At 34.9% G+C, this 25,771-nt stretch overlaps 1 protein-coding gene across 1 annotated transcript in view; it reads right to left on the bottom strand.

Moving 5' to 3' along the window:
- The window catches only part of SEMA3C (semaphorin 3C), a 173,332-nt gene that overhangs the window by 11,137 nt on the left and 136,424 nt on the right, over window positions 1-25,771 (bottom strand). The window contains exons 13-15 of the mRNA XM_059396952.1: window positions 12,807-12,895; window positions 8,728-8,769; window positions 5,365-5,522 (exon numbers count right to left, since the gene is read on the bottom strand). Coding sequence (XP_059252935.1) covers window positions 5,365-5,522; window positions 8,728-8,769; window positions 12,807-12,895 — 289 coding nt within the window. The remainder of the gene's footprint in view (window positions 1-5,364; window positions 5,523-8,727; window positions 8,770-12,806; window positions 12,896-25,771) is intronic.

Below are 25,771 nucleotides of genomic sequence, written 5' to 3'. Positions count from 1 at the left end.
AACATTTGAGATTAAATTGCAGTATTTGGATACAAATGCACAAATATTTATGATACTTGAGAATGAAAAAGAAAATTGCTTGTATTATTTACCATAAGCAAACTTGAAAAAAAAGAGAAACTACAGAGCCAATGATATTTAACAACTTTATTATATCAAAATATATATACTCCATAGATTTCCAAGTATCACTGTAATTCTTATTCCATACAAAGGACACCTTTTTGATTTTCATTCCTATGAACTCCTCCACATAATCTTTGTGTTCCAGATAGGTAGACAGCACAATAGAAATAAAATAGGTAAGTTAACACTATTAAAGAAATCTGGTATGGAAAATACAAGTGATCATCATTATTATTATTATTATATAATCACTTAAAAATATTATATATGAGAATTTAGGAAATAGTTAATTCAGCAAACATGTTTTGCATTCACTATATGTTTAAGTTTTAAAATAATTTTGAGAAGTTAAACAATATAGATACTTGTAATGAAACTTTCATTGTGCTAGCTAAAGATGGGTGAGAGTAGGCCAAGGAATAAGATAGGTTATAGAAAGATAGAAAGATAGAATGATAGAGATTTTTCAGCTTTTAATTATAGAATTAAGACACTGCTAGAGATTCTGATAGCTCTTTAAATGATTACTACCTTCTCTTTCAACCCATACTTTTTCCCTCCTGCTTATACTTCATTAAATTGAGAAATAATTGACATATAACATTATATTAGTTTCAGGTGTACATCCATTCATGTTGCATATCTGAAACTAATATAATGTTATATGTCAATTATTTCTCAATTTTAAAAAGTATATATATAATATATATATATATATATATAATATATGATTGATATATAGTGAAATGACCACAATAAGTCTAGATATCATCTATTCTCATAGGTAGTCACAAAATTCTTTTCCTTGCGGTAAGTACTTGTAAGATGTACTTCTCTATTATGAACTTTCAAACAGGCAATACAGTATTATTAACTATAGTTACCATGCTGAACATTACATCTCCATGACTTAATTATTTTATAACTGGAAGTTTGTGCCTTTTGACCCCATTTGCTCATTTTTCCTACCGCCTACCCCATCTTTGAGAACCACTAATCTGTTCTCTATCTCCATGAGCCTGTTTTTTTGTTATTTTCAAAACTCCATATAGAAGTGAGATCATGCACTATAAGTCTTTCTCTGAATTATTTCACTCACCATATGGCCTCAAGGTATCCATTTCACAAATGGCAAGACTGAATTCTGTTTTATGGCAAAGTAGTATTCTTGTGTGTGTGTGTGGTGTGTGTGTGTGTGTGTGTGTGTTTACATCTTTACTCATTCATCTGTTGAAGAACACTTAGGTTGTTTCCATGTCTTGACTATTGAAAACAATGCTGCAGTGAACATGATGGTTCATCTATCTTTTCAAATTATTGTTTTTGTTTTCTTCAGATAAATATCCAGAAATGAAATTGCTGGATCATATGGTAGTTCTATATTTAATTTTTTTTTAAAGATTTTATTTATTTATTTGACAGAGAGAGATCACAGTAGACAGAGAGGCAGGCAGAGAGAGAGGGAAGCAGGCTCCCTGCCGAGCAGGGAGCCCGATACGGGACTCGACCCCAGGACCCTGAGATCATGACCTGAGCCGAAGGCAGCGGCTTAACCCACTGAGCCACCCAGGTGCCCCCTATATTTAATTTTTTAAGGAAACATTGTACTGTTTTTCATAGTGGTTGCACCAATTAAGATTCCACATCCTCTCCAATATTTGTTATTTATTGTTTTTTTGATAATACCCATTCTGACAGATGTGAGGTGAGATCCTGTGGTTTTCATTTGCATTTCGCTGATGATTAGTGACACTGAGCATCTTTTCACAACATGCTGGCAAACTGTATGTCTTCTTTGGAAAAATGCCTATTCAGATCTGCCCACTTTTTAAGTCAGATTGCTTGTCTTTTGAATACTCAGTTGTATAAGTTCTTTATATATTTGGACATTAACCCCTTATCAGGTTTATAGTTTGCAAATATTTTCTCTCATTCAGTAGGTTGCCTTTTCATCTGGTTGGTGATGTCCTTTCCTGTGTAGAAGCTTTTTAGTTTGACATAATCCCACTTGGTTATTTTCTCTTTTGTTGTCTTTCCTTTGGAATCATATCTAAAAACTCATCATGACCTATCAAGGAGCTTCATGCCTATGTTTTCTTCTAGGAGTTTTATGGTTTCAGGTCTTACATTCAAGTCCTTAAACCTTTTGAGTTAAGTTTCCTCTATAATGTAAGATAGTAGTCTAGTTTCATTATTTTGCATGTGGTTGCTCAGTTTTCTCAGCACCATTTATTGAAGAGACTGCCTTTCCCCATTGTATATTCTTGCCTTTTATGTTGTAAATTAATTAACCATATATGTATGGATTTATTTCTGGGCTCTCACATAGATCATGTGGATCTATGTGTCTTTTTTTATGACAATAGCATACTGTTTTGATTATTACAGCTTTGTAATATAGTTGGAAGTCAAGGTGCACGATGCCTCCAGCTTTGTTCTTTCTCAATATTGCTTTGGGTATTCGGAGTCTTTCATGACTCCATACAAATATTAGGATTGTTCTAATCCAATGAAAAATGCTAACGGAGTTTTCTTAGGGATTGTATTGAATCTGCAGGTTCCTTTGGGTAGTATGGCCATTTTAATAATATTCATTCTACCCCTCCATGAATGTCAATTATCTTTCCATTTATTTGTGTCTTCAATTTCTTTAATCAATGTCTTATAGTTCAGTGTAGGGGTCTTTTACCTCCTTGGTTAAATTTATCCCTAGGTATTTTATTCTTTTGGTGCAATTATAAATGGGATTGTTTTCTTAAATTCTCTTTCTGGTAGCTCATTAGTCATGTATAGGTTTTTGTTTGTTGATTTTATACCCTGTAACTTTACTGAATTTTTTTTTCTGTGATACCTGATTTCATACCAGGCATGACATTGCAACATTAAAAATTGCAAGACAATTTCAGCTCTTTATTGATTACAAGGACATGATCAAGATCAAATTTGTGGAATTAGGATGACAATGTGGAACGTACCTTGACATATGCATCTGAGAAAGGATTACTGAGGTTGTAATTAGAAGGAGAATAGGAGAACAAATGAGTCAACTCATATTTTAGCAGAAACTAAAATGTAAACAAAAATCTAAATGTCTAAAATGTAAACAAAAATCTCAAATATGCAATGATAGTTTATATATGGTATGAAATTTTACTTGAGAAATATTCTTTGTTTATTAAATGAAAACGCTTGTTTGCCAAACCCTAGGTCTGGAGGTTTTACAGGGAAAGAGTACCATCTCCAATTCCTCCACATTACAGGAGAGGCTGATAAGCCTAAAGGAATATGATAAGATTCACTTTGTGATCCTCATAGCACTTTCTTTCTTAGAAAGTGTGAGGCTTCATCTTCCTTTAGCTTTAAATCTGTTTAATAGATAGAAGATTACACTCCAGGTATTAGATATGCCAATTTTTATAACTCTTTCTCAAGAAAAATATATTACCTTAGAAACAGTTATGGTAATAATTTTTAAATATCACTGCTATTGTAATTGGGAGTATAAAGCAAATATGATTAAAATTTATCAGCAATGACTACAAAAATCATTTATTTGAGATTACATTTGGAATTTGCTTTCCTCATACTTTGTCCAAGTTCAGATCTCCAGTCTAGTGCAAACAGAAAATCTCAGGATAATGAGGTCTAAAAATTCTATGTAGAAATTAAGAAGCTAGAAACTTCCTGCCTAAATCTCAAAACGACACAGAAGAACACAGGTCTTTAAACACAGATACTAAGGACTACTGGTTTAAAGAATAGGAGTTCTCTTCACGTTCCATGTCTTTAAAAACAAAAGACTTTCAAATTATCCAGACCAGGCCACACCTGTGCATTCCAAATTCATATTTCTAACTGTCTACTCAACCTCTCCATTTGAATATCTCATAGATACTTTTAGCATCATCTTTCCTTCCACATACCTGCTTCTCCCCTGGTCTTCTGTTTCTCAGGAAATTACATCTGCATATGCTCAGTTCTGAGAACTTGGTTCATTCTTGAGTCTTCTATTTCTCTAACTGAGCTCTACCCCAAATCAGACCTTGTGCGATTTCTACGTCTATCATTCCTGTGTGAGAATTCCTTATATCTCACTTTGAAGGTACAGTGCCCTAACTGCCTTGCAACTTCTATCTCCTCTCCTCCTATCCCCTGCCTACCCCAGGGCTGCAATCCTAGCCAAACCCAACCAGATGAGCTTTTCAAACCAAATGTAAAAAAAAAAAAAAAAAAAAAAAAAAAAAAAAAATTCATGTGCTCAAAGACCCTCCATAGTTTTCCATTTCACTCTATAAAAGCCTTCAGTGACTCACTAAATCCTATGTCATATGCCATTCTGAGCTCATTTTCTTTCCACCCTTCCTTTTTCTCATTCCATGATAGTCCCATTAGTCGTGGTGCTATTTCTTGAACAATCTTGACACACTACAGCTTTAAGGATTTCTGGTCTTTCCGTCTCTCTGGAATGCTATCCCCCCCAGATAATGACTTGGTGTCATTCCTCATCACACTCAGGTCCTTGTTCAAATATCACCCCCTTAATCACCCTGACTGACCCATAGCTCTGATCTTGGCTGACCCTAAATTCTGCATATTCTTTGTTCTATAATCAGTGTCACTACTGGTGTCACAACTTGTGTACTAGTTGGTTCTAAGTTTCTCATCTAAGTCTTTGCTAGGATAAATGGCATTCAGTCTCAGACTGTCTTATTCTCTCAATCTGACCAGCAACCATGCACTTCCCATTCTCAGAGGTAAGAGCATGTCACCAAGGTTCTGAAAGCAATTCAAACCAAATGTAAAAAAAAAAAAACCATTTTGGAACAATGTTCCTGTTGCCTGAACTAGGACAAACTTCTGATCATTGGAGAATTAAATGGCACAGGGAAACCCTTCTTAGGGTTTCAGAAGCATATACAGAAGCATACAAAAAATTAGGTAATGTGGAAAACATTAAATACTGCTTAAAAAATTTGCTGGGTCATAGGGGGAAATTGTGTTGCTGGAGGAGCTTTAAGAGGAGAAAGAAATGTCTCCAAAGTATTGTATTCCGACATATCTGTGAGAATTTCAAGTTAAAACTATAGCCATTTACTTCATTCAATAACTATACATGATGCTAAACATAGCTACTACTTCTAGTGCTATTTTAAAGAATACAGCAATAGAATTTTTTCTAATGATGTGGAGTATCTGGCAACATCAGTTTTGACTTTCAGCTGAATGTTTGGTACTCACCGCTTCCCAGTTGGGTAGAACCTAGAGCACGAATGGCCATCCCAGGCACAATAAGGGTCCCTTGCCAGGCAGCAGTCAGCACAGGCTGTACCATAGATGTGGCAGCGATGCAGAGACACTTGGGAAATCCCTTCATTGGAGCTCACATACAATTGTTGCTATTGGAGGAATGATTATGATTTAATTCAGATGTGGACGTTAAAAGAGGACTTTCAGCAGGAACGCATTATGTCTATACACCCTGAGATTCATTTTAAAATAGACTAAAAACAAGAAGCAAAGCACAGAGGGTATAAGCCAAGATAAATAGAATTTTCTTATGTTAATATGCCTATAATATTACCACTTTCCTGTTAAAAGAAAAAGGAAAAAAAAAAACAAAACTCAGGGCCCTGTGTAGAATGGTCATACATTTGAAACATTGGGATTTATTGTTCTCTCAAATTTGTGCTAATATGTTATAGATTTAAATTATGATGCTTGCTTTATTTTTTGAATGCACAAGGCAGTTTTCTTTTTCTTCAAATCTGGCAACCCATCACCTTGTAAATTTGAAAACGTCAAGTCTTAAATAAAGGGCATTTTTAAGTTTAGGGGAAAAAGTACACTGTATTAGATAAAAACTTTTAAAACTTTTTTTTTTTTTTTGCATGCCTTTGAAAGTGGCATATTACTCATTGGAGCAACTTTTAAATTACTTAGAAGAATATCAGTATTTATATTTAGTCATGTCTTAAACTTGCTGTGTGATCCAGTGATCTTCAGCATCCCAAGTCATAAATAAAGATTTCCCTCTCCTTCATTTACAGGATGTCAAGAACTTCTTAGGATACTGCTCCAGTTCTTTCTGTGCATATATTGGTTCTCAGGAGTTGAAAAGAGTAAGTTTCTAACTGATGCTTATTTTCTAAAGAAGTGATAGTGTATGATTCAAATTAGCAGAGAATCTCTAAGCTGGAACTCAAATATATCCACATGTGCAACACACAAAAAGACATCTATACATATTCACCTACATGCAATTTAGGAGCACCATTGGTCTGGTTTTGGAGGCAGACTTCTAGGATTCAAATCCCAGCTCAACCACAACCATCTATGCAACTTTTCTGAATCTCAGGCCATTCTTGGGTAAAACTGGGATGATACAGTACTTATCCTATAGAATTATGTTAAGAACTAAATGTAAGGGCTAACTCCACATGAAATACTTAGAATAGTTTCTGACTCCTAAGAGCTCAATGAATGAATAAATAATGTAGTAGAGAAAATTACCAGTTAACAAACTATCAACTTATACATTGTCAATTCTAATTAATCATTTGAATCACACCTCAGTCTATTGTCTAATAAAAAATCATTTTATTCAGATTAATTAATTTTGCAGAAATTGGGCTGAAAATGATTGATCCCCAGTTGAGACAAACTGTATGAAAACAATGGTGTATTTTGACAATAACCATTTCTCTAAGAACATTTCAAATAAGTGTTTATTGAGTACATTAATAAATAATATAATGAAAGCATCAGCTATGCTAAATTAAGGAAACTGCTTTACTTGAGGAAAGAATACAAGTAGTTTCATTCTAGAAATTATCTTTTTTAAAAAATTAATCCAACTATTTTCTGCTATATGGAATGCAAGAATAAATTAGAGAATAAAGAAGCATAAAATAGAAAATAAAATAATTTGAAGACTAGGGAAGGCACTAAATTCAGAGAGCTTAAATGTACGTAAAATACCGTTGGCAATTTGTACTTCTTTCTCACTGAAAAAATAATGAGGTATCCAGACGTGCAAATGAGTTTCCCAAAACTGAAATAATTATCCTGCCCTAAATCTAATGACTGAAAGAAACATTTTTAATTATCTACAATATAAGATGTTGAAGACAGATTTAATACTCATTTTTTCTCCTGTGTGTATGTGTACTGCATATTGAAATTCAATGGAATGGATTGTGAACTATGAGTCTACCAGCTGAATTACAGCCTGGATAGTAACGTGTGTCACTGTAACTGTGTACTGGGCTACTCGGCCACACAAATGGCTCTGTGTTCATTTTGAATTTTGTTCCGATACTTTCTCTTTGCATTAAACTACTGTAAACAAGGGGCTTCCCTACTGACTTCAAAGACAATTCTGACTTGGGATCAGCTCCCTGGGACATTGGAGAAAATGACGAATGGCTTCTTGTTATTTGGGAAAATGTTTGTTATGCACCATGCAAACATTTTTACAGATGAGATCTTTAGCTCTATGGTACCCTATTTATTTTTCTTCATAAAATTGAGTCAAGTGAAAAGAGTACAGGACTGACTGTGGAATATTCTTTCATCTGTAACAGACCAAATAAGGTAAAGAACACTAACTTTATGTCATCAGTTGTGCTAATACTTAAAACCTTTATTCCATATTCCAAGAAAAATAAGTCTCAGGCTCTTGAAACAGCAGTTATGAAGGACCTGCTTTATTTTAGGCAATTTATATAAATTAACTCTTTTGTGAGAAAAGCATTACCATATAGAGGCAGAAACTTAGGTCAGTGAAGTTTAACAACTTATTCATAATTTATGGATAAGTTGGGATTCAAATGCACGTCCATTGTGCTCTGAAGCCTACTCCATTTCTGGCTATATGAACTTTGGAACTTTCTTCCAGAGAGAACGCCTTGCGGGCTGGAGAGGTGTATACGTTGCATAGGCAGAGACTGGGATAGGGCTTTTCCTTTTTTTCTGATCATTGTGTATTTGCCTGTGCAGGCATGAATTAGAAGATGAAACATTTCTGATAATCATAGCCAAACATTTCTTCCCTCAAACCCAATTCCTTATATGGTTTAGATCTGAGAATTCAGATTTTTTAAATGACACATATAAACTCTAAAAAATAGCACTTCTTTAGCAATAAGTATAAAAGAATGCATTACACATTTCAAGTGATAGCAGCAGGAACTCGGAAGAGGACTGATTACTCATTCCAAGCCCCTGAGAATATTTGTGATGCTATAGTAGCCCAAACATTATACCAAAGTCTTCATTCAAAAGATTATTTTTATTTTGGTTGGCTTCACACACTGTAATATTTGAGAAAACAGGATATATAGGATATACAAAATGTTGGGATATCTTGCAGTATATATTTATAAGTTCTGCTCTCCTGGGCTTTTATACAAAATAGACCTATTTTGTCTTCCATTCATAGCCTGTCAACTATGCATCAAAATTAAAGGTGATTTTGTGGTTATTGTAAATAATAATTATTTTTCTAATGCTAATATTAATTTTTCTAAAATTAAAAAAATATATTTTTCACAACAGTAAAATTTTTAATACGTAAAGAAAATAAAAATGGAGTTGTTTTACCTTCTTGGATGAGATTTTCATTGTTGTTATAGGAGCACGATTCTGAAAAATTAAAAAAAAATTGTTAGCTGTTCAAATAATTCTTTAAAAAGATTTGCATTAAAGATATTCTCATGTCTTTTAAAATTCAAGACATCATCATTTCTCTACACATGCACATATACTCAAAGTTTAGCAATAGTTGTCTCTAAAGTACATTTCCTCTGTTGTGCTAACAAATATCTGATTAAATATATATGATATATTTTACAAATATATGATTAAATTTTAAAAAGTAGCAATTATAACACATCATCAATATAATCTTTAGAAATACAAAATCTAAGAAATTTGGAAGAATTAAAAAATTATACTTTGGAATACTGAACGCAATGAATAAAACTTAGGTTTGGATAGGGGTAGATAAGATGCTGTGGAATGGCAGCTCATGTTCTTCCCCCACAACTCAAGCGTCTGCATAAGAAGCTACCATGTAGCTGCCAAATGTTGCTTTGGAAAGACATATTAGCCTGAATCATACTTATTAATTTTCCTTTTGCAAACAAAGAGATACTGTTAGAAAAAAAAAAAATCTTACAACTTTGAAAAAAAAAAGGAAAAAAGAAATAGTTAGAAAATGTTCTCTTTTGATAAATGCGAATTAATGAAAGCACCTAAGGATTTTCTGAAATAGTAATCCTTTTAAAAAAATTTTTTTACTAAATCATTTTATTTTATTTGACAGACTGAGATCACAAGTAGGCAGAGAGGCAGGCAGAGAGAGGGGGAAGCAGGCTCCCAGCTGAGCAAAGAGCCCGATGCGGGGCTCAATCCCAGGATCCTGAGATCATGACCTGAGCCGAAGGCAGAGGCTTAACCCACTGAGCCACCCAGGCACCCCAGTAATCCTTTTTGAAAGTGACTCTATTCATAGAGTTTACTTCTTAAACATTATGAGTTCCTGTTAAAAACTAGACTCATGATAACCTGATTTTCATCTGTTAAGTTTTATTTGAAAAATGCAAGTGAGAGCAAGCTCTCAAAATTAACAGTACCTACAATTATTTCACATTCTGGAAGTGTGTGTTCTTACACATGTTTAAAAGAAAAAAATGGTGATATTATTAGATTAGCTCAATCTAAACACTCAATTGTGTTTTGATCACAACTTAGAAATACACATATGCATACAAAAAAGGTATTGCAATTTATATCCATCCAGGCAACTACTAATAGCTGTACCACCAATTCAAGTTAAGTCTGAGGAAGCTGGATGTATTTTCCGGAAATATTCTGAATAGAGGATTAAAAGAGATTATGGTTCTGCACTCTATAAAAACAAAGAGTCTGGTTTTTTAAGGTTACATTGAGTTTGAGTTTTCTGCAGTGTATCAGTGTGACACTTCGCTTAGGAATTTGTTTCCATTCAAATGCATTATTTCCTCACGTGCTAATCACAGTATATCATAGACACCCAGTTATTTTTACCTCACCTCAGAAAATATGACACAAACACTGTTGAAGACAGTAAGTAAGTGTATTTGGTAACTGTGTCTCTCAATTTAGCTGTATTAGTCATTGGCACACACGTCCACAAGAAAGTTCAAACTTTTTTAGTCTCTCTCTTGGGCTGATGTCCCCCACATGCATTTTGACTGACTCTGTTGTTCCACTGAGAGTTTATTCTTCATAATGATAACACTAGCACAACTAATATAACACACTATAAGTAGTTAGCACATGACCAGAATGATTCCCATTTCTTTAAGAGCTTTCCATGACTTACATGTTTGGGTTTGTGTCAAACTCACTTAATGTTTTCTGATTATCAAAAAATTATATTTCAGAATTAAAAATGAAGGTCTGCCAATGGCATTTTTTGCTCTCTTCAAGCAAATTCCAAATACTTTATGTTATTTTGGCTAGCCAAGTTGTCTGTGTTGAACTGAACGAGGAAAAAATATTTTATATATAATGAACTTTTGGTTAATCTAATGAAACAATCAATTCCTTTATAAAGCAAGGCATAGAAAAAAAAAAAAAAACACTTGAATGTACCTAGTTAACATTTTGTAAGCACAATATTAACACACTAATCACAAAGAACCTTATGCCAAAGTGAGTCTAGCATTTAAAATTATAAATTCAACAAGACACTGGAAAATTTTCCAGAGTTCCTCAGATTTCATTTGGTTACTTTTAAAAAATATTTCTTTACATTTAAAATGAATTAGCATAATCTAAACAAGGCATCTTGATCATTTATATGCTTATAAATTCAGTAATTTTGGTGAATATGGGAACCTATATTAAGAAGTCAATATATCCTGAGTTCACTCAACTAAGAAAGCAACTGACTAAACCAGCAACAGTCTGCTCCTGGGAGGCCTGAAGTGCTAACTTTATTCAGTTAAAGGCTGACTCTGGTCTTTGGATGTCCATGGACCGTTTGTTTGTTTTGGTTTGTTGCTGTTTATCATGTTACATCATAAACTTAAATCTTCAATCCAGCTAGATTTGGAGGGGATTAAGGAAAATATGAACCCACAGGACTGCAATGAGATCACAGAAATTATAGGATATTTTGAGCAGATGTGGGTGAAGGGGTGCTCACCTAAGCTACAGAAAGAAGAGCCTAGTAGTTAAGATAAAACAGGAGTCAGATTTATTAGATTTGTCCACAGTCGGCAATGGTGATCTTCTTGCTGGTCTCGCCATTCTTGGACCCAAAGCTCTTCCGCAATATTCCTGCCCTCCCTCACCTTGCCAAAGACCACATGCTTGCCATCCAACCACTCAGTCTTGGCAGTGCTCATGAAAACTGGAAACCGTTTGTGTTGGGTCCAGCATTTGCCATAGATGAGGTGCCAGGACCCATGGGCTTCAGATGAAATTCTCATCATCAGCTTCCTCCCCATTGATCGACTTGCAGCCAGTGCCACGATGGCCCATGAAATCACTACCTTGGCTCTGAAATCCTGGAAAAACCCTCTAAAGCGGGGATTTTTATTACTAAATCTTTTCTCCCTAGTGCTAAGAGCATGAAAGTTCTCTGCTGTCTTTGGAATTTTGGAAACAGCTTGAAGGAGACAAACCCCAGGGCTCACTGTCCAAGGTGATGTCAAAGACCCATGGGTGCTGACCAAGGGCGGGCCATGCTGGCGGCTCTGGGGTGGCGACATCTTTGCGTGCGCCATTTCTCTTGATTGATTTAGTTGGAAATAGTAGTCTGCAATAGGATTGATTCCATGCCAAAGTATCTTTGCAACCCTAACAGCTTCTCTGGCTGTGTTTATCCATCTTTCCAAATGTTTATCAGAGAAATCACCTGAACTACAATGATTTACATCTTAAGGAGAGAAGGGACACCACAGATCTGCTCTCCCAAGTCACAGATCCAGAAAGAATATGCACTCTGCCCAGAGCAGGTGATGTCTTACAGGACTGAACTTCCCACTGTGTGCCTTTTTGTTGATGTCGTGTATTGTTTTTCTTTCTTCTTCTTTTCCTTAAGCCGAAATTTAAGAACAAAGAGAGTAATAATGAAATCTCAAGTTCAGCAGAACATGAAGCTTTGAGCGATCAAGAGACGACGTTTGTTTTATGTAACTTGAATGTCATTTGAGTTGAAAGCCATAAAATAAGAGGAAACAAAGCAGTTTTCTTAAAATTCCTGGATAAAAAAAATATGAGAAAGTTTATCTAACAATCAATAATGTAAGGCACTTGGATTTTAGTGGCTTGTGAAGCAAATGATAAAAGCCCTTTGCTGGCAAATCTTTTCGACCTTGACCACAACAACTCATTTATAAAAGTAATGATGACCAAAATTCCTTGAGTTGTGATAATAGTTGAAAAAGCGAATCTTTTAATGTTAAGATAACTTGAAATGCAAAAGAAAAAAGAAAAACAACAAAAAAAAACCTTCAGAAAAATATTTGTTCTATATTTCTCAGTTTATCTGGTGTTTCCTAACCTCAAAAACTTATGATATTTATTTGATCCTTTATCAAATATTTTTTTTCCTCCCAAGTGGCCCTAAGATGAAAGAATTCCATCCATCATGTATGTACTGAGATGAACAGAAGAGATGCTCAAACCTTAAAGACTTCCAGCTCCTCCAGAATGAGCTCACCCCTGGCAGAGCTGTTAGAGGGAAGAACCACCACCTTCTGCACAGTGCCTCGATCTAAACCAAAGGAAAACAAAACAAAACAATGAGATGCAGGAAAGAAAGACATTTAAACGTAAGACCACTGACTTAGCATTTAGAATATTATTTATGTAATTACTGAGTCATCAAAAAGAGGCTGTATATATTGAGCCATCCAAACAAATCTCATTTATGTAAATGAATATTGAAATTGACTCAAAATGAACCAATATGGACATCTGACATTCTGTACATATTTGGTATAGTCATAGCTATGAGAAAGAAGAGAATGCCCAAATGCCTTATTAAATCAAAAGTTCTATTTCTGAACCAAGTGTGTATTTTTCAAATATTAACACATAATTTTATGTTTGGCCTTTAAGAATATTACTTAAATCTCTTATATGACTTTATAAACTTTATAAAGTGACACTCCCATGTTTTGTTAACCTTGACACATAATGATTTATCTGAGAAAAAAGATTATTATAAATGAGTTATTATGATAATATTATGAACAATAGTCCTAGAAATTTACATTTAATCTGTAGTTGTGAGATATTTCAGACACACACAATTCAAAATAATTTTCAGAGCAGAAACGTAACTGTGGTCTCATATCAGATGTGGACACCTATTCATAGAATAATTCTACTATTTTCACACATACACAAATTCAGGTAATGTTTTTGGATATTCTTAAAAATCAGGGGAAAATATGAAATTAGATGGTTCAAATAAACTTAAGCAAATAAAAAATTTACTCATAGTTCCAATGAGATTGCCAAAAATCGACATGCCCTATAAATGTAATACATGCAGAAAATGTTACTTATGTCAATATTTTTAGTTAAGATAGTTTCATACATCACATATAATTTTCTACTTCTAAGCATAAAATTTTGCCACACTACCAATCACATACATTTTAGGTTTAAAGGAAACTAGTTGAGATTCAGCAATGTGCGGTTAAAGCAAATTTGTAAATTATTTGATAAAGTAAGAATATATTTCCTCACCAAAATATGTTTCTATTATAATAATTAATGAGCTCTAGCTTAAGTATCAAGTCATTATTTTTAACTATGAGTGTGTAACTATGGGTATATAATTTAGAAAGATGAATTATCATCAACAGATATTGGAACATTTCTAAATTCTGTTGAGAAATGTCAATAAGAGTGCATTTGAGGGGCGCCTGGGTGGCTCAGTCAGTTAAGCAATGGACTCTTGATTTCCACTCAGGTCATGATCTCGGGGTCCTGAGATGAAGCCCCAATCAGATCTCCACCATGGACATGGAACCTGCTTGTAATCCCGCCCCCCCACTCCCAGAAAGAGTTCATTTGAACTGAGTCTTACAAGGCTAAATTTATAACTAGGAGCCATTTTGTGATAAACACCATAATTTCCAAATCCCACATCTGAAACTGGCCTGTATTCCACAAGCAGAACTATCTCTGACATAAAAGATCCCATTTGAGGGGTCCCTGGGTGGTTCAGTCAGTTAAGCAACAGACACTTGATTTCTGCTCAGATCATGATCTCGTGGTCCTGAGATGGAGCCCCACTCAGGTTCTATGCTGGTCATGGAGACTTCTTAGGATTCTCTCATCCTTTCCTCCTGCCCCTACCCCCTACCCATCTCAATTGCTCTAAAAAAGGAAAAAAAAAATCCTATTTCACATTTACATTTTCTATCTTACCAGCCTAATTGAAAGATTCAAAATAATTTTTTTTTTTTTTTTAAGTAACTTCTATACCCAACGTGGGGCTCAAACTCACAACCACAAGATCAAGAGTCAGATGGTCTTCTAACTGAACCAGTCAGGTGTACCTCAAAATAATTCTTAATATAAAAAAGAAACTCTACTTCATAGTGTTATCAGCTAAAAAATTAAAACCCACTAAATAATAAAATGTACAGAAGAACAAGATAAAGGGATTTTGCCAGAACAAACCCCGAACCCTGTAAGGATACAAATTATGTGTGCCTGATCTTAGAAGTTTCAAACTATATTCTGTAATTTAAAATTCATTTCTTATGCCATATTCAAAGATAAATAAAAATCTCAAAGCCTTGAAAGCTCTAGGTATAACTAAAATGCTTTGAAATTTCTCTGTTTTACTGATCAGCTTCCTTAGAATCAGCTCTGATAACAATTTGTACTATTTTTCTTGGAAGATAAGTAATGCATGTATAAGTTTGAAGGGAAAACACATTTGGGGATCTTGTGCAGAGACATGTCACAATTAAAATGGATGAATGTGGTTGCAGGTGTCTCCCAGTTTCTATTAACAATTCATCACCAAGAACCTTGGAAACTTCTGAGGGAATAAAATATACCAAAATCCCTAAAATGAAAGCTTTGAAATTATAGTAGCTAGGGCAGGATTTGTGTAGTATTGTGTATGTGTGTGTGAGTGCATGCATGTATGTGTGTGTGTGTGTGTAGGAGAAAGAGAGTGTGTAAAGAATGAGGGTGTAAAAACCATCCTTATTTTAGGTCATAAACATTATACTCTTTTTTCTTTTTTTTAAGAGGTCACAATAGAGTTTTATGGTTCCCTGCTGCAGTTTGTAAGGATCACTGTCATTCTCTGTCACAACAGTGACCCTCTTTCTTGAGCAAAGACTGAGCAGAAACTGTATATAACCATAGTCCCAAATAAAACTTCAAGAAAGGGAATCTTGACTACAGGGATTCCCAAAGATAAAACTATCAGCTTTGAGAAAAATTAAGTATTCTGAAATGAGATAACTGGCTCCTGTTTTTAACCTAAGGTTTTAACTTAACTATGTGAGCAATATTTTACACAAATCATTATTTCTTTTGAAAGAAGCCACAACAAACACACTTTATGCATGCCATTTATAAAATATTACCCCAAATGCAGCTATAAAAATGGGCTAATAAAAAGATAATGAAATATTTGCTTTTGACTCATTTGCAATAAAAGCAAAAACACCACTTTTATATATTGCTTGTCTTCCTATGCGAGTTATTTTTTGTTTTGCTGGTAATGATGAGTAGATTCCCTTTTATTTTATGACCCTTAAAGTTAAAAATATATTCTTATACCAAGTAGAACTGAATGTCAATTTATCTGAAACTCTTGCAAAAATATAAGTAACTTTAAGTATTGGTAACATTTCTAGTTGAAAATCAAGTTTAGGGGCGCCTGGGTGGCTCAGTGGGTTAAAGCCTCTGCCTTCAGCTCAGGTCATGATCTCAGGGTCCAGGGATCAAGCCTGCTTCCTCCTCTCTGCCTGTTTCTCTGCCTGCTTGTGATCTCTGTCTGTCATATAAATAAATAAAATCTTAAAAAAAAAAAAAAGAAAATCAAGTTTAAATAAAATCATAGAAATGCAAGATCCCCAGAGAGAAACACATAATTATTGAATGCCTACTATGTGCCTCATTCTATCATAAAAATGCATTATTTAATTCTGACTTTCAAGAAAATAGATATCCATTTTAATCCCTTTACTGTTCCATGTGTAGGCATGGACTGGTACTTTATGAGCTAGTATTTCTGCAGAGTTCTTCATTATGCTGGTTCAATTTTCATCATTGCATTACAAATGAATATATTTGTTCTTTTTAGAATTCCACATATTAAAGTTTTTATATGAATAAATTAGAATAGTCATTCAAATGTGTGGATTCAAATATGAATATAATAGTTTTAAATCTTTGTGGAGTTGTTAGTCATCAGTTTTAACAATGGTTAATTTAGGTTTTATGAGACCTTGAATTTATGTAATTTGGGAAGCCTTTTTTAGGGGAAATAATTCATAAATACAAAAACAGAGTTGTGTCTTCTCCCAAACAATTGCAAATGAGGAACTCTCAATTTTGTGCTAAGACCACCTCTAATAATTAGACTAGTTTCCTGGATAAAAAAAAAAAAGAAAATTGTTTATAAAACTGGACAACATATTCTTTATATTGAAGAATCTCTATTGAACAAATCTCATCTATAATATCACTACAATTTTATTGCCCAAGATCATCTTTCACAAGTCAGCAAAAGGTTGAAAAATGTCTTCTTCAGTTAAATCTACCTCTCTGTTGCTTTTATTGATTGGTCTTTCTTCTATAGCATGAAGAATATACTCAGTCTTCTTTTTACATCCATCTATATTTATCTTCATAATCTCTTCCTGTGGTCTAAGCATCAGCACTCTCTTCAAGTGTATTTATTAAAATTCAAAACCAAACCCTTTTGCCTGCCCAGCTCTGGACACTGCACTGTTTGGCATTATCCTATTTAAAATATGAACAGAATTGTAGATGGTTATGCTGTTATTTTACCAAATGACAGACCTCACTGAAACTGGACTATTTAAAAGGCACAGCAATAGTTCTAGGTAGTTGACCTCGTACATGTCAGAATGGCTAAAATCAAAAACACAAGAAACAAGTGTTGGCAAGCACATGGAAAAAAACAAACCCTCGTGCAGTTGGCGGGAATGCAAACTGATGCAGTCACTGTGGAAAATAGTAGGGAGGTTTCCCAAAAAGTTAAAAATAAAACCACCCTATGATCCAGCAATCACACTACTGGGCATTTATCCAAAAAAATACAAAAACACTAATTCAAAGAGATACATGCACCCCTGTGTTTATTACAGCATTGTTTATAATAGTTCAATTATGGAAGCAGCCCAAGTGTCCATCCACTGATGAGTGGATAAAGATGAGGTGGTGTGTATATACAATGGAATATTATTCAGCCATAAAAGGGAATGAAATCTTGCCATGTGCGACCACATAGATGGAGCTAGAGAGTATGACTCTAAGCAAAACATGTCAGTCAAAGACAAGTACTGCATGATTTCACTCATATGGGGAATTTAAGAAACAAAACAAATGAGCAAAGGGGGAAAAAAGGAGAGAGACAAACCAAAAAAACAAACTCTTCATTATAGAGAACAAACTGATGGCTACCAGAGGGGAGATGGGCACAGGGATAATTGAAAGAGGGGATGGGAATTAAAGAACATACTTATCATGACGAGCACCACTCTGAGTAATGCACAGAATTACTGAATACTATACTATATTGTACATCTGGGACTAATATAACGCTGTATGTTAGCTATGCTGGAGTTAAAATTAAAAGCTTACTGAAAAAATATAGTTCTAGTAATAGATCAACAACTTAGGTCAGGATTTCTAGTCCTTGGGGCTGCAGAAACAAATATCCTAACTCTAGTGTACACCATTTACAAAGCTCTACTCTGGATGTCTTTATATTTCTGCTTTTGTTATAAACTGCCCGATTCCCACAAACTCCAGTTCAGAGTCTTAAGACATAGGTTTAATCTGGCCCAATCTAATCATGGCTAAGGCACAGCATAAACTAGGACTTGGAGACCAGTCAGTCACCAGTCTGTAAGTGTCATTTCAATCAGTTGACAGAGCCAATTACAGTTTGCTGCAGCTCCCTAAGCAGGCCCATGCTAATAGAATAGTTATTCTCAAAATGCAGTCATGGTGGACATGTATAGCTTCGTTTCCAAGACATACAAATCCTTCAGTTCCCCATATAGAAAATACTTCTGAGGTATCCCTGGGTTGTATCATTCACTACTAAGTAATTAAGTTGACTTGCATTGTCTCCCACCCATCTTCACTCACTGATTCAACAAGGAATTACTGAGTGCCTTCAGTGTGCAGGCACTGTATCTGGTATGGATGCAAAAATAAATAGGCACAGCCCTCAAAAGAGTTGACAGTCTAAAATTTGTGTTTTTTTGAGTAGTGCTTTCCCATTAAAATGTTAGTCATTGAAAGATACACATTCCGGAATGTCCATAAAACTCCCAATTACTTATGTCTACATAAAGCAATCTCTGTACCTTTTAGTTTTGAAGATGATAATGTAGTTACCAAATGTCTTCTTTCTGACGGTAGTGAGACTGGCATTCCTTGAACGTACTCAAAACATAAATCCTTTTTATTGTTTTGTAGAATTGGGGGTATTGCATTTATCTCCTTGGGATAAGCTCCATTCCTACAATATATTTACAGTGAAGCAAAGTATCCTTCTTTCTCCCCCAAGCCTGTTTGCTTGAGTGTAAATATACATAATAATTACCCTATTGTAATGGATATCTGTTCCTAAGGCTTACCCAGAATCACACCCCCTTCTTTGGGTCATAACACCCTGAGACAATAAGCACTTAAGGAATGTGTCTCTCTTTTCCAGCTCCAGGGAGATGCCACGACTTAGGCCTGTCCAATAAGTGTATCCTTTTGCCCTGGTGATTCATGCAAGAATGGGCCCAGAAACAAGTCAGGACTCAGGCTTCCCTGGGAATTAGGTATTTGGGAGTCTCTTTTTTTCTGAGATCAAGGTGATTAAAGACTTGTAAATCTGGAGGTGCAAATCTGGAGGTGCAGGACCGTCCTTCCTACCACATGCAGAGACTCCCTTTGAGAATAAATAACACAGAGGAAAGCAGAGCTGAAAGACAGTGAGATAAATTCCTGACAACATCATTTTTGTACAAATTCAGCTATGTCTGAGGCTGCCTCCTGCATTTCCCAGTTGAACATACACACAGAACATTATTTTTATAAAACTAGATTAAGAAGGTATGTCCTCACTTTCAGTAGAAAGAGTTCTGACAAATAAAAACTAGATGAATAATATGTGGAATTTGCTTAGCTTAATGTCTGGTACATAGTATACCTTCAATAAATACAAGTTTTTTTTTTTTTTTTTTTTTAATAGCTTAACCACCTACAAAAATTTTGACATTACTGGAATCATCTTTTTTCTGAACTCCAATTTTCTCATCTACAAGATATAGAAAATAGTCATATCTTGAGCATATTGAAGCACTGTGACATGAACCAAGCAGGACAAATAATTTTCATGATATAAACCTATATGCAAAGATAACACAGTTGACTCACCAACCCACATTAGTCACTTTTATTTTCTTTTATTTCATTGAATCATTAAAGAAAATTCCCCAGAAAGCTTCTTTCCTTCCTTTTACATTTTAGACCACCTAGGATTTTTTTTTTTTTCTAATTCAAGGAATCACAGCAATACTATCCTTAAACCTTTCCACTGTTTCCAGACAAAAGAATGATTTGAATTTATAGCAAGTAAATGTTGGCTGCCTCAAACAGGTGATCAAACATAGCTCATCACCCACCAGTTCATTGGAATAGTCATTTGTGTTATCTATCAGCTGAGTTTCACTTAAACTACAATCCTTAGGGTGTTTCACTGAAAGTTGCTGTACCAAACTGTCTGCTTCACTGGTCACCTGAAGACTTGGGGGAACACTGCCTCCTTAATCAGTTCTCCTGTTAGAGCCCTTCCCCCACTGCTAATCTGTAAAGATTTTCTAGTCAGGGTTGGCTTTGTGGTGTTAAGACCTGTGTAATCACACAAGTTCCCGTAGTCAGAGGTCCATGCTTGGTTTCATGTTCTGTGGTTACCTCCTGGAAGTTCATAATAACTTTAAGCATTTTCAATTTGTACCAGACTCTGCAAATTACGTAGTCAACCTGATTCTAAGTTTTGGTGATTAATGGCAATTTCTACTATCTAAGGAGCAGTCTTACTCAATTTCGTCAAGACAAACATACAAATCACAAAGTCATATACTCAACACATTCTTCTTTCTCCTCTGTCTTCACGTCAACCTAAGCAGCACTAAGTATGACTTCCATGGCAAATTATTGCAGGAAAATCAGTAGTAGTATTTATTCATAAAATTAGTATTATAAAAGATAAAATCAGTATATTTATTAAATGACAATTCTTCCTTCATCTTGATTTTCTGAGCCAATTTATTAAAGTAAAGAAATATAATTAAAATGGAAAAAAAAAAAAAACCCAAACCAAAAACCCCTGCAATAACTCTGCATGACAAATGAAAGCTTTATAGATAAACAAGGGACGGATGGCTGGACATCCTACATGATAAGTTTCTAAAAGTAGATCTTACCAGTTGGCTGCCTTGTTTCATGTTAGTTAAAATATGTATTCAAAATAGATTTCTTCCTGTTAGTTTATCAAACTGCACATATGAGCTACATTCTCTTAAAAGTTTTTTTTTTTAGAAATTTGAGAACAAAACTGAATCATAAATTTATAATCTTTATTAATAGTTTACCAAATGTACCTTTAAAAGGCAGCAATTCTATTTATGAATGTTCTCCTTTTAAAAACAACAACAACAAAAGAAACTTTTCTAAAGTAGGTCACCACAGTTTCTCACACTATGCAGAACTTTTCACACTAAATAGATAATTTAAGTGCCCTGATGTCCGACAACTTTTGGCGGCACCCCTTAGGGCAGTTAGAGCCCCATTTGTCCATCAAAGTCATCTCAATGTCTCTATTTGAGGGGAGGCCCTTAGGAAGGCAGTATCAACAAGTGCTATCTATTCAGGATCTCCTGAAGTGTGATGGTGTTAAAAAGTTTGTAGGATCAAGTCAATTTGGATAGTACTAGGTTTACCTAGGTTAAAGAGGTTTCTTTGCTATTTGCTGAAGAACCTTTTAGAGTTGTTGAAATACTTTTCTGCTTTGTGAAGAAAATATAGAATTCAGCGACTTTCATGTTTATTTCCTGATACCATTAATTTCATTTCACTCCCAAGGACCTACCATCCATGTCCATTTAGAGACCGTGTTCTATTGAACAAATAGTTTCTCAAAATGTGGTATTCAAACTTTCACTCAAAACCACCTAGGGAGTTTCCTAGACAATTTGGGTGTTGGTTCCCATGTCAGACCACAAACTTAAAATTCTTAGAAGGGTTAATTTTAAAGAAACTTTACAGAAGAAATATGTATCTCCTCATACGTTTGAGTATTGCAGAAGATGAACAATACAATTCTTTGTAAACTGTATTGTGTCTTGGTAGTAGTCTGTATTTGTCAAAGAACAAACTCAAAATTAGTTTTTTTTATGTCTATTAATTTTAAATTTTTCTTTCTGCTTAAATTTAGCTAAAATAATATATTTTCTACTAATATATAAAATCAGTGACTTATTTGGAATGTACTAAAATACTCTGGGAGATTCTCCAAGCAAAACTGTAATAAAAAGTTTCAGACATTTTGAAAATTATATAATTATATATGTAAATATATATATGATTTGTATATAAGCAGTGTATTTATGAAAAAGTACCTATATTTTTAAAGTGTATATATATATGAAATTATAAAAATACCCACTTAATCTGCAAATCTTAAAATAATGACAAAACCTAGAGTTGGCATGGACATAAACAAACTGCTGCTTTCAAACACTTGGTGGAAAGTGCATTCCAAAACATCTTTCTGGAGGGCAATGTGGCAGTTGGCCATGATGAGGTAGCTAATACCTGAACAGTCTTCCTGCAGTAAACAACTATAAAACTGACAAACTACATGAGGTAATTCTTTCTAGGTAAGGGATAATAGCACATGACTAAAAGAAGAAAAACTCACAAGATAATCTACATGATCACCCCAACTTTCAATTGTTTGGGAACAATTTCCCAAAAGAGATGTAAAGACTCCAAGTAGCGCATGGTGGTCTCACTGAGATGAGGAGACAGATGTGAGAATCTGGGACAACAGAAGCAAATTAATTCTGTGTCACAAGGCATCAGAGAGAGAAAGCTGTGCAGAAAAGGGGTTCCAGAAGAAGTCCAGGTGGAACTCTCCTGTGAGTCTGCTGCTGATTCCTGGGATATTTATTTGCAGAGCAGGACTACCCAGGGCTTAACCAATTACAGTTACTAATGGGATAGATAAATGATAGTTTCAGCAGTTCTAGGGAAGAGCAATCCTAGGTGAAGTGGGAGTTCTGGCTCAACCAGAGTACACACATCTCGTTCACACGTTGTTAAAACTTCTGGCATACAGCTGTCATGAAAAGCCTGAGCCTATAAGAGCGCCACATTTTAGAGTAGGAATTAACTTTAGGGCTGTCCTAACAAAACTTGTAATCAAGACCAGATAAGACATATGAGGGGTTTGGAGTTTGAGTTCCTGCCAAATTAGAGTGACTTACCTTGAACAGAAGATTTTTAACAAAGAGTAAGACAAGTCTGAACATATTATACATGATTGTCCAATAACTGCCTGCTATAACAAGAATGAACACTCTTCAGGGGAAGATAACAGAACATAAAGCCAAGATATTATCTGTAATATCCAGTATTCAATAACAACAAAAATTATTATACATGGAGAGAAAGAGATTGTGAGAAAATGTGGCTAATAATCAAGAAGAAAAGGGAGTTCACATGATCCAGATGTTAAACTTTGCAAGTGAAAACTTTAAAGTAGCTATTATAGCTACATAAATATGTTGAAAATATTGAAGAGAAATTCAGAAATGAGAGGAAGACATGGTCTTACTGAATTAATAGATAGAAAAACTCAGCAAAGAAATAAAAAATATATAAAACTAAATGGACAGATGACAACTATAGTATAATAACTAAAATAAAATTTCAACTCGATAGACTTAGTAGATGACTAGGGTTGAAAGAAGAGAGTCTATGACTTGAAGCCAGATCAACAGAAATTACCTACTTGCAAAAAATACTGAAGAAAGTGAATAGAATCTTTCAGGCATGTGTGATATTATCAAATAGGCTAATATATGTGCAAGTAGAGCTCTGAAAGGAGAACAGGGAGATATTGGAGAAGAAACATATGAGAAGAAATAACGGCTGAAAATTTTCCAAATTTGATTAAAAATATTATATTGCACATCTAGGCATGCAGTAAGACCCAAGCTGAAGAGAGACAAAAAAAAGCCACCCCAGGCACATTATATTTAAACTGTTGACAACAAAAGCTATAGAAAACAAACTTAGGGGGGGGGGGGACACACCAGAAAATAGAGAACAAGGGCTATCATTACTGATGACATTTTATTAGAAATAATGGAGGCCAGAAGATAATGGGATGACACTTAATTGCCGAAAGGAAAAAACAAACAAACAAACAAACAAACAATAAAAAGGAGTTAACCAAGCATTCCAAAGCCAGTGAAAATATTCTTTAAAAATGAAGATGAAATCAGCCATTCTTTAGATAAATAAAATCTGGGAAAAGTTATCTCCTACAGATCTCCTGTATTTGAAGAAATGCTGAAGACCGTATTTTAGTCTAAATGTAAATAATGCAAAATGGAAACTCAGGTTTATAGGAAGAACAAAGAGAACCAGATATGACCCTCTTCCTTGCTGTCCTGATTGAGGTGCAAATATCTTTTCGAATGTTAACAGGACAATAGCTCATAGAAGAACAAAACTGATTCCTGCTCCCTGCTAAGGAGAATAGAGCCCAAGACTCCAAAGAAAGAAGCTAGAGCCCTAGTCAAACCTCATCTAAAGCTACCCTACCACTGTTTTTCAGCTCTGTGAACCAATAAATCTCTACTAACAAGCAAACAATATTTCTTAGACTCTTAAGGGCCAGTAAAATAAATACCCCTCTCTCCCTCAAAAAGCCAAGCACAGCCATTTGTGATATCTTTAGGAGTGAAAAGATAATCAGTATTTATAGCATGATTCCTCTATATCAGCATGAGATTGTAAGGACCTGTTTAGCCGGAGGTTTCCATCAAGGTTAAAACAATAACGCTGTTTAACCCTTAAACTATCCCTGCTCCCCTTCTTCCAGGGGACTTACTTAAAAACAAGTCCCGGAAACCAACCCCAGGTAACAAAGCCCAGATACAAGGGTGGGTCAGGCCAGGTGGAGACATCTGATCAGTGGGGGGTTGCATACTGTCTCCCTAGCTACCAAGGAGTATGGGCCTCGCCCTTTGAGAGTGTTTTGGGCGCCAATTCTAACCAAGGTGATAGGCTGGGTCAAAGGTCTACTATAGGGTAAATTGTAATTCAGTTGGTTACCTAGCATCACTGTGCAACTTTCTCTGTGTGTTACAATTTCTTTGGCCGCCTGTGCGTGGCCAGGCTCAACTGCATGGCCTTTGCCCTTAAAAGCTAGTCTGTCAAACAGAGAAGGGTCACCCTCTCTGTAAGAGGCGCGGTCCTGGCCTATCAGTTTGTTTCTTGATGCTTGGTGTGAAATAAAGCTTTGCTTGACCTTCACTTTTTATCAGTCTCGCTCCTTTAATCATGGACCCATTTTTGGGGGGCATAACAGAGATTACACTCTATTTTTAATGGAGGCCCATTATCTTTTTTCTGCAAGTCTAATTTAAAAAATAATTTTGTTTTGTTTTGTTTTTGTGTTTTAAGTTCCTTTAGTGGTAAAATCTGTCCTGACTTGAACTAATTTGGTCCCAAAACCTGACCTGCACTTACTTAAGGCTACTTATGGTTTTTTATTTATTATACTTGGTTTGAAGATTTCTGTCTCACTGCAGAAATAGCACTAGGTATTTCACTGGGTGTGGTCCAAGGTTCTGCAAGCCACTTTACCTAATATATAGGCACAAATTACCTTTTTCTATTCAAATACTTTCAAAGGCTGAAATACATTTGGTTTCAAATAGGGAATATAAACCAAGATGGCTTTTCTTTCTTTTTTCTTTTTTTGTTCATCTCTTTCTTGATTAAAAAAATAAGCATACGTAAGTTGAGCAGTTAAAAAATAATTTCAGAGATACAATTAGGTAAAGCTGTAGACTGAAATTATGTTCCAGTTGTTACTAAAATGATAAAGGAGAATGTAAATATTCCAAAGCAGACCTAAGTAGAGCTGCTCTAGTAATTCAGGACACTGCTCCTGAGATCACCTAATATCAGTTACATTAGAAGGGATACGACCAGTTTGCACTGTTCAATGTGTAACTGAGCTCTTAGAGGGTTGTCTTTTTGCAATGAGCTCACAGGAGTGGGTAAGCCTTACTGGTAACAACCCCCTTAATGGCAGTTCCTGCCTCACTATTGAAAA

Source organism: Mustela nigripes, chromosome 4 (assembly GCF_022355385.1).
Source record: "Mustela nigripes isolate SB6536 chromosome 4, MUSNIG.SB6536, whole genome shotgun sequence".
Lineage (NCBI taxonomy): Eukaryota > Metazoa > Chordata > Mammalia > Carnivora > Mustelidae > Mustela > Mustela nigripes.
This window is presented reverse-complemented; position numbering and strand designations above follow the sequence as displayed.